Below are 14,583 nucleotides of genomic sequence, written 5' to 3' on the forward strand. Positions count from 1 at the left end.
CCTAAGGTGCTGAAATGAAAACACCTCTGTCCCATGAAATTGTCCACTAACTGGTTTGTATAGTCAGTGACTGATAAAACAAGAAAGAAATGGAAGAAATATTTTTAAAACTTCAACTTCTCCATTAACATCTTTTTGCAATTACGATTCTGTGCGTGTATAAATAAATAAAATCCTTAAGGAACAAAAGCATTATAAATTGAACTATACAACACTACCAATTGTATTTTCTTTATAATCCAGACAATGCAACAGGGAAGCAAAGCCAGGATAACTTGGAATCAGTTCAAAAATCATTTTGGAGTTAACTGATGACTTTATGGTAGAAACACTGACTTCATTACCATATTTCATAAACACTTGTATAGCCAGAGCTCCTAAATGATGTTGTGCAGTTATGTCAAGGTCTAAATAACATATCTGAAATAATTGCCTAAGTCCTACGTGTGATTTGGTAAGCTATTTTTCTCCATCCTGAACAGACAACAGAAACTGCAGGCTACCTGTCCAGCCAGTTGCTGAGAAAGAGCAAGATTATATACAGCCTCATACACTCAGAGCCAGCTGACCCACTACCAAAGGACAAGGCACCTGGAAGGAGACTTTAGTACAATTACAGAGCAATACAAGGAAATCTGCGTCAGAAATCCCACTCAGTGTGGTTTGCAGACTATAGAAGAGGAAGTACATTCCTGGGCACACACCCTACCCAAAACCAACTCAGAGCAAAGCCAGTGTCCCTCCCACCTATGCACTAAGCCAACATTTTCACCTAACACCTGCCTTAGAAAAACAAAGAGAACACGGAAGTCTGCAGTAAGGAAGCAAAGGCGTGTCTATTTTATCCAGGAATGTGAAGAAACTGCCCAAGTGCACAAACGTGGAAAGCAACAGTCTCCACAGGAGAGAGGAAGCTACTGCAATGGTGTGCGTGAGACAGCACAGATGCCTTTTCCCTCACTTCTTGAGTTCTCACACCCTTGTACTGGTGGGTCCAGAGGAAGAAAACATTGGCGATACACCTTTACAGAATACGTCAACTGCCAGACTCAGTGTGGCTCAGGTGTGATGCCAGGCCACAGGAAGATTGATTGTGTGGGAAAATAACAACCCCACAAAAATCCGATTTTTCAAAATGCATCATACCTCTTTCCCATGCTCTCAATTTTATTATTTCAATTATCGATCGTTGTCAATACAAGCACAAGGGAGAGAAACATTTGGGTACAGACAGTAATTCTACAATTAAAAAAATAACTCTATAAATAAAGGGAATTATATACTTGGCAATGAGGTATAAAGGATAAGAGGAAACCCACAAGACAAAGGGCTGCTGCTTAGCACATACATCACACCTGGCAAAGCCCACAAATAATGGGTCTTGCTGCATATAGTGTAATGGCACCAAAAAATTTAGGACCAATATGTTACGACTTGTCAGAAAAATCACTACCGAGTTTAGTAGTGCTAAGGAGGTATGCCCATGCTGCACGTTACTCACAAATTCATGATGTGGCTCTGTCTCTTTCCTCAAGGGTGGATCAAATTTCACTTGACCAACTAGAGAGGAGAAAAGGAAAACAAAAATTTAAGTTGGACTGTAATTAGACAAAATTTAGCTCCAGAGGCTAACAAAAAAGAAAAATCCAGTTTAATGAGTGTATCATATCCCCACTGACGGAAACTTCTGACACATGCACATACCGAACTTGCGCCTGCTAGAAACTAACGGGCACAGAAGTACTCTTCTATCACAAAGGCAGCACAATCACCATTTGCCCCACCTACTCATTAGACGGATCAGGAAAACCATTCAGCAAATAAGGCTGTGAAGTGCCCTCTTTAGAGGAGCAATACAGCTGTCATTTATAGAAGAAACACATCCATTGTGTGAATTCACTCTTGGATCTGTTCTTGTGGGAGATTCACTAGCCTAAAGAGCCTTGAATGAAGTTTGGAGAGAGCTAATCCCGTCTTCTAGAACAGCTCTTTGGCAGATACTCTTTAACACTCCTCCCCTCAATCTTAGTTTAAGAAAAGACAAGTAATATTGCTCTGATTTAATTCAAGCAAAAGAATGACTACAGTTTGGAGGAGGGAGTCTGTTTTTAATGGCCAGTGATCAGCCTCCTCCTTTACCGATTTCTACATGACTGTTTCAATTCAGAAGCAAAAGCTACAAGAAGATACTAAATTAAGGAAGAAAAATCTTCCTCTGCCATTTTGTTACCCAGCAGAATCTGGCATCACTCCGAATATCCTTGCTGGAGTGGCATATGAAGCTATACTGATCGGGTGTCAGAAGAACTCAGGTTGCTTCCTCTTCAATTAAAGATGAAGCAACAGTGAGATCTGCTGAAGTGCTGACAAAGGGTGTATTCAAATATTTTACACTAATATTTCTTTTGCATAGTCATCTACAACTTATATCCATAAGTGAAACAACGTAAGTTTTTATTTTCCTATATATCACTAAAAATGTTTCTACATATGTCAGATACCTAGAGTACCAGTTGAAATAGGTGAATATCAATGATTTTTTAAAGGATATTTCATGTTGTCGTATTACACATGCTTACAGTTTATTTCAGAGCGTGTCTTTTCTTCTCTCACATTTCTACTTGTCGAATGAATTCTATGAGGCACTTCAAGAGGCTAGAAGAGAAAAATAAAATACTTTAATACCAGAATATATTCACTTGAAACCTAGTATTGTGTACCTAGTTTTTAGCAGGTTTCTTTAGGATAATATCTAAAAAGTAAGAAAGAAATCAAGTGGAAGCTAAAAATAAATATTGCATGTATGTTTTTGTACGTTAAAGTTAGTATTTGGAGACATTTTATCTGTAGAGTGTCTTCAACTTCAAGATAAGGGTTTTTAAAACACTGGATTTGAGCAAGTAAAGACAATGCTGGCTATTGGTATTGGTAGTTTCCAAAAGAAGCAGTAAGGCTAAATCTGACTTACTGGCAGCATTTCCTTCAGTTTAGATACCCCAATCATTTTCCTAGCTCCTAACCTAAACTGATTCCTAAAAAGTCATCAGTTTGTTTCTTTAAAAAGATGAGAAGTTAGCCTGAGGTCTTCAGAGCTGAACAGATGGGAGTATTCCTGGTACTCTTGTGCTGTGTGGCAATGCCATCATTTCTACAAATTCACCTTCATATTTATGTTCCATTTCTATTATTTCCCTGGATTTCCATTTACTTCTCTACAGGATGAGGTGACATGAACTTTAAGACTTGGCTTTCTTTTCATTGCCCCGTTGGATTTTCTCTCTTCTTTCCACATCCACCACTGCAAGTTCTCTTAGAAACTATAACTTAAGGTTTCTTAACAAGAGTACAAGACCAGCTGACTGCTGTATACAAACAGGCCCTAAAAATAGCAACGTAAATCCTAACAGTGTGCTCTCAGTATGTCCGCTGCAATAAAATCTTACTCTTTAGAAGAAAAAGTTCATTCTCCGTCATGTTAGCCTAAGTAATCTCTGAAAAGGGCATGTTCGCTATGTTTCTGTGTTGAATATGTGGCAGCAAAACAATTTTTAATTAAAGCAATCTGACACAATAGTGTCAGAAATTTGATGTGCTGGTATGTTAGCTTTGCCTTTATATGTACTAATTATAATCTTCACTTGGAAACTTTTGACTACGAAGCAATGACAGAGTTAGCGAACTTTAACTGCTGTACTATCACAGTCACGAATAGCTCAGCAGCTCCGTTTATCCCCCAAATGTTTATCTGAAAGCATTATTTCCCTTCTCCCCTTTTCATCACACACTACGTCCTTGCTTTATATTAGCATCCAACACATATGTACGTAGTGTTTCACCTCCCATTTATGTTCACTTTGGTCTTTTTTGAAACTGGAAAGAATTATAGATTGTGGGTATGTATTTTCTCCCACATATCTCACAGGCAGCTTTTTGTTTCTTGTAATTTATGCCAATCCTCCCCTTCCTCAGTTCTGGTTTGTCTATTGTGCATTCTTTTGAGCTTTAAAAACGGTTTGCTGTAGCTCAGGATGTGTTTCAAGGTTTGATCTGGTTTTCTACTTCAGTATTTCAAAGACTCTAAGCGCTAAAAGGTTGTTTATTTATAATCTTTTGTTAAGAGGCATTGCCCACTTGCCCATGATGCATCCGCATCTGTAACGCCAGCACCAGGAGCCCAACTGCAGTGGGGGTGGGAGGTATTTCTGCCTTTGCAGCGATATTGTGCGAGTTCCTTGCATCCTACCAGAGATGTTTGTACTGCACAATAGGCAGAGCCTGCCCTCACACCTCCTTCTCCATGACCACAGGACAAAGTCCTCAAGTCACCTTGAAAGACCTACGCTGACAACAAACCGGTACAAACAGCTGACATCTAAACTGTGCAAGGGGACAAAGGAACGTAGGTTAACATCCCGACACAAATGCCATTTGGACACAATTTTAGTCACAGTACAGATCTCAAGAGCAATCTTATCCCCAAACCTTACAGTGGGCAGTAGACTGCCTTCAGAGAACACTGATAGCCAGGAAAGCTCTCTAGCCTCCAAAAAACCAAACCAACCAAACAAAAAAAACCCACCACCACAAAACCCCAAAACCCAAACACTACCACCACCCCAACAACAACTAAAACTCCAAACAAACTAGGCAGCCCTCTGAAGCTCAATGTTGTACCGTGTCAGGTTGCTTCTTTCTATTTTTGATGGATGCGTTCAGGTGATTGCCACAAGTATAGGAATGGTCAATCCCTAAGTTTGGATTAACATCTCCAGCTACCTCTGTGAGCAGGCAGGTACTGGAACAAGTTCAACCATGTATAAAAGGAGCATGTACACTTCTTATTCCCTTCGGTTCATTAAAGGAAAGACCACAATGCCAACAACTGCTTTGCCTGTGGCAGAACTCTTCATCTGAAATACAAGACCTTGCTCAAAATGCATCGGATAATTCATTATTACCTGCTTTATTCACAAAGGTTGGTTCTAGGCTTGCTTATTACGAAATAAAATGTTTTCCCAAGTGTCTATCAATCTCATTTTGCAGGTGGATTAAATGCCTCAATGGAAAAAATTATCTGGCAACATGGTTAGGGGAGAAATCCTACAAAGAGACATCCAAGTTGTCTATCCAATGAAAATGATCCAGCACCACAGGTAACGGTGTTTGAAGCTCCCTGGAGAGCTCAAGGCCATGTGATGAACAATGATGGAGAAGTATCATTATGCACAGAAACCCATGAATGCAGCAGGAAACCCTGAACAACGTAAGATAAACAACAAAGGAACTAACATCTGAAAAAATGCGTATCAAAAGACATGCAAAGCAGCTTGCTTGTCCTCAGTACTGTCAGCCAGTCTAGCTCCTTTATAAATGATGAAAATATTCATTTTCTCTGATCACTGCTGTGAGGTTGTTTCCTCTTCATTTTCTCGCCAGACAAGGCATAGCTTTTTCCCCTGATACCACACTTCATTATGGGATAACTGATAAGTGATACACTAGACAACAGAAGAGCCTCCTTAATGCTGAGTCAGAAGGGACATAAAAAAAGCGAACGCTATTTTGACAGCTACAAGTAACTGTCAATAAAATGTGAACTGAAGTGACTCCATACAGGAAGAGAAGAGAGATTATTCACCTGAGTGGCCCGAAACGAAGGTCAGGTTTCTTACTGAAAAGATACGGGGGAATGGCACATCAGGGTTTCAGCACAATTTCCAGGAAAGCAGGGAAGATTCGCAGGGCAAGCTACTCTGATCCGAGCAGCTCACTCACAGGAAGCACAATGAAAAAAGCTACCTTTCTTCTTATGACAGCTCATGAAAGCTTCAGTTTTCCGGTTTCTACAGAAATATCACTTTAACAGTCCTTAGAGCTCTCTATCATCACTGAACAGACAGAGAAATAAAGGACACCTGATCCTTAGAGCTTCTGGTGAGGAGAAGATCTGAGTTCCTCAGTGCTGTCTCCATCAGGAATCAGATACCTTTCTCTTAACACTGACGTGAAAGTCAACCACATTAAGGGTTTTCTTGTGTGTTTAACTTCCCTAAATATTTTTTTTAAACAGAAGAATTTACTAGGTGTACTCCACTATTTGCAATTGCTTTTAAAAGTACCGACTATTCAATCCTTATGCCTTCCTCTCCTTCCCTCCCATTTAGAAAATATGTGAACATTGCACTCTACGATACAAAAAAAAGATCTATTTCACTTTGGCTTCTTTCCACATTTATTTCAAGGATAGGATAAGTAAGATAGACTTAGTGCATGTCAACTTGTATTTGCTGTTCCAGAAGGTAAAAACTCATTTAACTTGTAAAATTTGAAAATCAGTATCTTAAAGTAGTTGCTTCTTTTAAGCCTATTTTCCTTTGAAGGCATTTTTAGACTAGTTTATCCATAAAAAAAGTAAAATACAAGTATGCAATTAATGAATCAATGGCATTTGTGTCAAAAGGATTAATTTTTTTTCCCTAAAAAGAGATCATCAGTTAGGGAACTGTAAACATTTGGAAAGTCTTCACTAACGTACAGTTATGTACGAAGACAGGATGTAGTAACAGAATATCTGTTTTCTCTTATTTATGAAACACTTCGGTCCTGTGCTGTTTATCACCTTACATAAGCATGCTATTTTTTCCCAGCTGTTAAAGCAGAAAATCAGAAACTTTGCCTTTGACAAAACCGTAAGTGCAATCAGGTTGCAGAGTATTCCAAGATAGAAAATATAATCTGGAAGAAACACATAGCAAACCATTTGACAAAAACAACTACAGGATCATTCTCTTCTTCTCATAAGAAAGTAAACTAGGAACAAAAGAACAAGTTCTACAGAAGTATAAAATGATTTTTATGAATGCTTTCTTTGCAGATAAATGGAAACATAATTCCACAAAGAAACAGAAAGCAGAACACATGACAGACCTCAGGACTGGAGAATTAGTCCACATTTACTGTTGCAAAATTGTTGAAGGACAACAATAAACAAAATTTTAAAGTGTTTACATCTCTTTCTCTTTGAGCTTCTCTCCCCCAAATATAATGAATTTTGGTAAGTGCCTGTATATGTGACAGAGCAGCACAACCAAAAGTAAAAGCAACCCTTGCGACTATTCCCAGAACACAAAACATTCTGTCGCTCAATAAATGATAATCATCTAGTTTTGTCAGCAAGCAAAAACTTAATCTGATTCTATGATTAAAACATATTCCTACCTCAGGATCATCATCATCAAAATCATGATAAGTGGAATGATCAGGATTATTCATTTTATCCAAAAGTTCAATAGCAAGACTTCGGTTTAATGGTTGGGTAACAAAAGGATGCTGAAAGACAGAAGGAAAAAACACATATCAGAATTCCAACCACTCATTAAGCATTTAATTTTAATAAGCATATTTTAATTTTATAACTTTAAAAAAATCGCATACATAAATTTATACCTGTAGTAACTTTTCAGCTGTAGGTCTTTTTTTAGGATTTTTTGTAAGTGCCATTTTCACAAAATGATGGAAACTATTGGACCTGTAAAATGAAGTGGTAAACATTAGAATCAATTGCACAGTGAAATACATGATCATTACCTACTGAAACAGAAAAGTACTTACCATTTCATTTTGTCCTTCAATTTAGGAGGCTGGAAGTTGCTTTTTGTCATTAGAAAAAGTGCTCTGAAAAAAAACCACAACAGTATTTCTTTGCTTTACATTGTAATACATATATGAGATGAATTATTAAATACATTATTTAGTTGGCAGGAAGAAGTCCATCAGTTTAAGAGATGCTATGATGAAAACATTACACATTTATGCACCAAAAAGAGTTGTTACAATTTCTATCATGTACATTCATAACACTTACAACCAAATACCCTTGCAGTACCCTTAAACACCACAAGCACACATTGCCACTACTCCAAATGGATTATTTAGGAAGCTGTATTTATACACCAAGCTTTAACCGCTTACTAACCTCATTGGATGTAGGTCAAACATTGGAGGCTGAAGTTCAGCAAGCTCTATAGCAGTTATTCCAACTGCCCACAGATCACAGAGTTGGTTATAGCCACCTTTTCTTTCTACTGCAGCAACTTCTGGTGCCATCCTAAAGGGTAAAAGACATTTTTAGGTAAACTTCTCGCCACAAATTAAACATTCTTCTGAACGCAGCAGTTTACTACTCTTTTCCCTAAAGCTCTCAATCTGTAAGCTCACACGATATATACACTTACACATGGCGGGGGGGAAGATGTATATATATATACACACGCATGTGTGTGAAAAGTTACGTAAAGCACACATGCAGACTTCCTCAATCATCTTCTAGGCAGTTTCCAAAACAGCTATTTAGCAGTAAGTGGATGAAACCAATCTGTCTCAGACTTTTTTTCAGGCACACAACGAACTAGCACTCAATAACCAAAGAATCTGAGGTGTAATTATTCAAATACGGTAAAATCCAAATAATATCCAAATTCACACATTGTCCCAGAGAGTGATCAACTGACTTTGAAAAGAAGAATTCTAACAAAAAAAAAAAAAGTAACAAAATGTCAGCTTTCTTGTATCCTGAAAGCATGAGACCTGAAGACTCACTGTAACCTCGTCACAGAGCACTCCTTGTTTGTAAAGCCTGCCTCACTGTAATGCCAGAAGACCCCATTTAAGTTAACAAAGTAGTTTCACATCCTCAGATGGCAAAAATTAACAAACATAACTGACACACAAATAGGAATACCTAAAGAAAATGATTCACTAGGCATTGTCACGTTTTGAATGGCCAAAGCGAATCATGGATTTGATTGTCCTACATAGTCATATTGGACGGCAAACATGTTAATATTTTTTAGCTTTGAACTTTATTAGTCCAGATCACTTGAAAAGTAGCAGTGGAACTGGAAATGTAACTCAGTATAGGCAAGACAGATGAATGTCACTTAATGAGTGCTCCAGTAAAGCAGCAGGCAGCGTCTCAAATGATGCGTTATTTAAACACAGGCATCCTTATCTGTAGATCTGAAAACATCATCAGGTTTGGTGGTACAACTTATTTCAAGTTTGCACAGTTAAACTATATTTACATAAATTTATTTGAGAGTTCATAAAAAAAACCCCACAATCACCCTAAATCAAAAAGGAGGGAGTTACCATGGTAGAGGGGGAACACGGGTTAACTTTAGAAAGACATGATGGAGGAGCACAAGGGTAAATAGCAGGGTTACTAGAACTAAAGACATTGCACAGCAGTTTTGCCCTTCATTTCTCTCCCATCGAAGCACCACAGCCTTACCGGCCCAGACACCTCTAATGATCACTGAAACCCTCACACTGCCAGTTTCCAACTAAATTTTCTCCTCCATGATCTCAACAATTTTGCTTCCTCACTTCTCCTCTCAAATCTGAGAAGCTTTGCAAAGAAAACCTGATGCTTTTCATCAGCATTTCACCTGTGTAATGCTTTCAAAGCTACTGTTTAAGGTTATGACACATCATTGGAGAAGCCTGGCACAATTTGGAAGTTACACAGTGATACAAGGCCAGAACTAAAGTCACCCAGACATCTGAGGAAAGAGAGAGACAAACCAATTACACAATCGCGACTGATGGGTGTTTGTGTTATTCTGAAAGGGAAGTGAATCCATGCCTCGGAGTGACTTATGCTGCAGAAGAATGCCAAAAATGCTGTGCCTGACTATTTCAAGACTGAATACTTGAATGTAGGGTTTTTTTCATTATATACATTTTTATCTCATACCTACTATGCTGTCAGACAACAGAATTCTGAATATCTTTCAGGGAAACATACAACAAAAGTGCTATTTTACAGTGAAGAACGTCTGTCATTTACTTCAAGGCAAAAGGGAAGAAACACTTCCAGTACGAAGAGGAGAAAATAAAATGCTAAACTTTAGAAAAGATAAATTATGCAAAATAGTTTACAAGGGAAGAATAAAGATGCAGTAGAGACGGAACAGAAATGTACATTTGAATTCAGTCAGTTTAGGCAAATGGGGGGGGGCGGGGAAGAAAATGGTTTAAAGGAAACATTTCACAAGTGGCAAAAGAATCTGTGGAGACAAACAAATGAAACTCATTATCAACTGAAGAGTTGCAGAAAAGACGGACCTGGGGTGGAGGGGAAGCAACATAAAACACCAAAATGGAAAATCAGGGAAGAAAAAAAAATTAAGATCAGAGTTAAAAACAAGCAAAATTGTTGATAGTTTTTAAGTTTAACTAAATTGAGATACTTTAGCCAACAGTGACAGCAGCACACAGACAGCCTTTCAATTTTTCAAAGCATTAGGACATTTTCTCTGACACTCAGCTATTTCAGGATTTAGTGTAAGTAATACAGATATGATCACTAGAACGCCTGACACAGCCCTTAGTGATTAGTCTACCCAGAAAGTGGCATAGTATGCTTTTATCACAATTTTTCAACAGTATTATATATGTTACTATTATATTAATGGCCAAGTAAAACAGAGTTACCAATATGGGGTGCCAATGAATGATTTCCTTTTGGCAATTGTAGCTGTTATCTGTGCAGATACTCCAAAATCAGCTATTAAAAAAAAAAAGGCAAAAACAAAACGACAGTTCATAAGTGATCTGATGTAATTAATTGTTAATGAACACAGGTTTGGTTTCCCCACTGTAATAGTTTCTTAAATATACCGGAAATATTTAACAAAAAATAAATAACAAAAGTAAATAATGGAAACTTGGTGTATCTCAGATACCCTCAGTGAGCTCCCTCAGTCACCTGCAAAATACACAGGCTACACACAAACATGCCCCTCATCAACACAAGAAAGAACAGGCTAGCACAGAAGTTCTAACAGTTACATGCAGTGTTTTAATACGATAAAATATTGATTTAGTATTATGCAAAATATTCTTTCAGATAACCTTTCAAGGTACATTTCACACTTAAGCACTGTGGATAGTACATTTTACTAGAAATTTATAAAAACCTGTGATTTGATTTTTACCTCCCCCTTAAAACATCAGAAAGTCTTTTACATCAGTGTTCCAAAACTACTCCAATTACTCCTCAGACACTAATTGGATGGTGCAGTTAGATATTACCAGCAAGAGAAAAAGAATTCCAATATTCACTAATTCCTTACATGAACCATTACATCATTAAACAGAACACAGAAGACTGCTTCTTACAGCACATAAAAATCTGTTAATAACACTAAGTTGTATTAACTCACCTAATTTTACATGTCCATTATCTGTTAAAAGAATGTTTGCTCCCTGAAAAAAAAGTAAGCATACTTGAATTAAAACATGCAGATTCCTCCAATACCATATTAAAAAAAAGTTACGTGAGATCTTACAGCAAACTAGGGGCCAAAGACAAACCAAGGATTGTGTGTTCAAGAAATCTGCAGCCTTACCAAGGAAATGTTTGTGAAATAGCAAGGTGCTATCCTGTTATATAAAGAAACTCGGATATACAAGGTTTCTCATTAATTTTGAGTTTAGTACTCTTTAGCCTATGGTACTAGAGAGTTTCCACTGTACACAAAACCCTCTCAAAAAGCAGAATATGATGATTTGCCTATGCTGATAGAATTCTTACTGCTTTCTATTTACACTGACTGAAAGGAAACAGGAACTCTAAAGGTCAAAGCGGAAGTAATTTGATTTTCTCTTCATATGTAGGAGCTGCTTTTGTCTTGTTTGAGAGCCATAGTAATTATAATTATAGCCTTAAGGACAAGGACCTGCCTTGATATTCAAGTGTTTAGCAAAATTATTTCCGTCCTTAATGCAACAGAGATTCTTTTAATGCTAGATTCAAAGAATTCCCTGTTCTGTGGCTATATGTACCACTCCAGTTCAACAATCAAAACTAACCCAAATCAGTAGTCGGTACCATACAATTACGACATAAAAGGACTGAGAACAAACCTGATCTGAAGACTGAAACCAAGTACAGGTTGAGTTGAGCGAAGGCTGGAGCTGGCTAAACACAGCTCCAAATGTCAGCACTACCCATGAACTAGATGGAAAGGCAGCACAGATGGGCCTCCAAAAAACTATGTTTTTACAGATTATGGCTTTTTCACAGAGAAGGAAAAATCAGGCCTGCAGAGAAAAGCAGCTTACTTTGGCAAACGCCGCACAAGCATAGGTAATGAGCCTTATAAATGGAGCTTGGTAAATAGTGTAACAGTCCAGTTAACATGCCCTTAACCTTGTTCACCTTTCAAGACAAACAGGACAAATGCTCTAAATACATAATTTAGCTACTGAGGGAAGCAAACATAATTCAACAGTCAGGAGATCTGCAGATGAAGATAGTATTTTTCCATGCTCATGAGAACAGCTTTTTTTTCTTAAAAAATCTCAACGTAAGGCTTGTAAGCATTTTTATCAGCACAGTTCTGTTTAGAAACAAGTATCTACGCACTACAAGCATCATTTTGCATTCTATGAAGTATAATGAAAAACGTTTATTTGTGTCCAAAGTAATCTTTCATTCAGAAATTATTTTTATGATTGCTCAAAACCCAAATATCCTTCTGCAGTCCGTGAGAACACCTTGGAATGAGGCTGCATCAAGGCATCTACAGTTGAAGCTACTACATACACTGCATCCCTAGTCTGAAAAAAACCCAACCAAACAAAACCAACCCCCACACACAACACAAAGGAATATGATAATTTACTGTCAGATTTCCAGAAGGAAGCCTGCCAAGGTTAAGCTGCAGCCTGAGCAAGGAAGAGTTTGGCAAGGCAAAGAGTAGGTAGTAAAACTTCAGGGACAAAAAGCCAACAGGAAGCACCAGAAGGAAACTATAACAGAGAGCGTAAGAGTCTGAACAAGCCCCCTTTGATACAGCTTTGTTGAGATGAAGGTTTAAATAAGTCAGTGTTAAGAGCTTGATTTGCAGTACCCTCTCTAATTTTAGCATGCCAGGGAGGGGACAGAAGTAGTCTCCAAGAACCATGCAGAACAGCAGCCACTGCCCTGCAATCTGCTCACCAAGAAAAGCAGCAAGAAGCCAAAGCAACAGCTCTGCTCACTAGCTGGTTCAAAGAGAAGGGTACGTCGAGGTTCTTGGAAAGGTGTGGGAAAGACCAAACCTTTCCTTTTGCACAGAGCACACCCTTACAGCCATCTGAACACATGTTGCTCTGGACAGTAACTGATGTCTACATTTTACAGCACTGGCCTAGACAAATAGTATGTTTGGCTCCAATTAAAAGAACAAACTATTTCCATGCATGCATTTTAAGGAAAGATTTTTTTTTTTCTTCCCTTGGGCAGAAAATTTTATTTTATTCTAATAGATAGAAAACCCCTACATATTTAAAAATATCCCCGAAACTGATAAACAACAGTAAAGACCCATGAGAGGTGATGTAGCCTATTTTAAAAACACCAGAATTCCCTTTAGTTTTTACTTACCTTTATATCTCTGTGCATTTTTCCTTTACTGTGAAGATAATATAGTCCCTGCATAAAATATTTAGATAATGATTTAGTCCAATATTTTTCATTTTATATAAATTTCTTATTTAATTACCAGGCATATTTAGGATCCAATTCAATCATCTAAATGACTCACTGACTGAAAAACATTCTTATATTTCTGTGTATCCAAACTGCATTTGCAAAGTCAATATATGTAGTAGCATAATATCTAAAACACAGGATAAACGGAAAACAATACATGTGGTAACAGGTATTCAAGAAAAGCATTCCCTGACCAAGTTTTCTTCTGGACATGGTAACTGTCACCTTTTTAGACCAAGTTAATTACTTTTAAATTGCCTAACGGTCTTCTATTCAGCAGTCAGATCACTGGATACCTAGGTGCAGTTATCTCCTGTATCATTACACACTTCAATTAAGTTTAGAAGCATGCTAGCAGGCAGCGCTTCGGGTCTAATGCAAGAGTTCAACTCTAATATATGGATTTCTGCAGAAGCATAGGCTGTCTTTCTGGGTCTTGATGACAGTACCAAACCATTTTAGGACTCAACATGAGTTAGAAACTTTACGTTTAAATTCTGGAAGAATTCTATGAAACCAAATCCCTGCGTGACAAATCACAGAGCATGTCACTTTTGACACTCCAAGCTTATCTCTAAAATTATCTTCCGGGGTAAAACAACATGTAAACATCTTCCTCACTCTGCAGTCATCAACCTCCATAAAGACTACATTTTCACAGGAGATACCCATGTCAACACAGCAATTTTTTTTGCCAGCCCATGCAAGACATCACGGAGTTGATTGCAAAAGTGAATTAGGATTGTTTTCAATGTCTGGATGGAGATCAGTGACAAGTGGTGTCCCTCAGGGGTTGGTATTAGGACCAGTACTGTTTAATATCTTCATCAATGACATAGACAGCAGGATCAAGTGCACCCTCAGCAAGTTTACAGATAACACCAAGCTAAGTGGTGCAGTTAACACGCCTGAGGGATGGGATGCCATCCAGAGGGGCCTAGACAATCTTGAGAAGTGGGCCCCTGTGAACCTCATGAGGGTCAAGGCAACCCCCACTATGAATACAGGCTGGGGAATGAAGGGATTGAGAGCAGCCCTGC

The 14,583-nt window shown here is 38.0% G+C and overlaps 1 protein-coding gene across 16 annotated transcripts in view; it reads right to left on the reverse strand.

Annotated features, from left to right (window-relative positions):
- The window catches only part of MAP4K3 (mitogen-activated protein kinase kinase kinase kinase 3), an 88,040-nt gene that overhangs the window by 49,978 nt on the left and 23,479 nt on the right, over positions 1-14,583 (reverse strand). For all 16 annotated transcript variants that reach the window (XR_015708302.1, XM_087775161.1, XM_087775158.1 and 13 more), the window contains 9 exons: positions 13,436-13,483; positions 11,229-11,271; positions 10,498-10,570; positions 7,976-8,107; positions 7,612-7,674; positions 7,447-7,528; positions 7,219-7,329; positions 2,580-2,655; positions 1,502-1,560 (listed from right to left, as the gene is read on the reverse strand). Coding sequence is in view for 15 of the 16 variants with exons in the window: in XM_087775161.1 (XP_087631287.1) it covers positions 1,502-1,560; positions 2,580-2,655; positions 7,219-7,329; positions 7,447-7,528; positions 7,612-7,674; positions 7,976-8,107; positions 10,498-10,570; positions 11,229-11,271; positions 13,436-13,483 (687 nt within the window). In the remaining variant the exon portion in view is untranslated. The remainder of the gene's footprint in view (positions 1-1,501; positions 1,561-2,579; positions 2,656-7,218; positions 7,330-7,446; positions 7,529-7,611; positions 7,675-7,975; positions 8,108-10,497; positions 10,571-11,228; positions 11,272-13,435; positions 13,484-14,583) is intronic.

Source organism: Nipponia nippon, unplaced genomic scaffold (assembly GCF_047370975.1).
Source record: "Nipponia nippon isolate SJK-2023a ecotype South Korea unplaced genomic scaffold, ASM4737097v1 scaffold_4, whole genome shotgun sequence".
In the NCBI taxonomy this organism is placed as follows: domain Eukaryota; kingdom Metazoa; phylum Chordata; class Aves; order Pelecaniformes; family Threskiornithidae; genus Nipponia; species Nipponia nippon.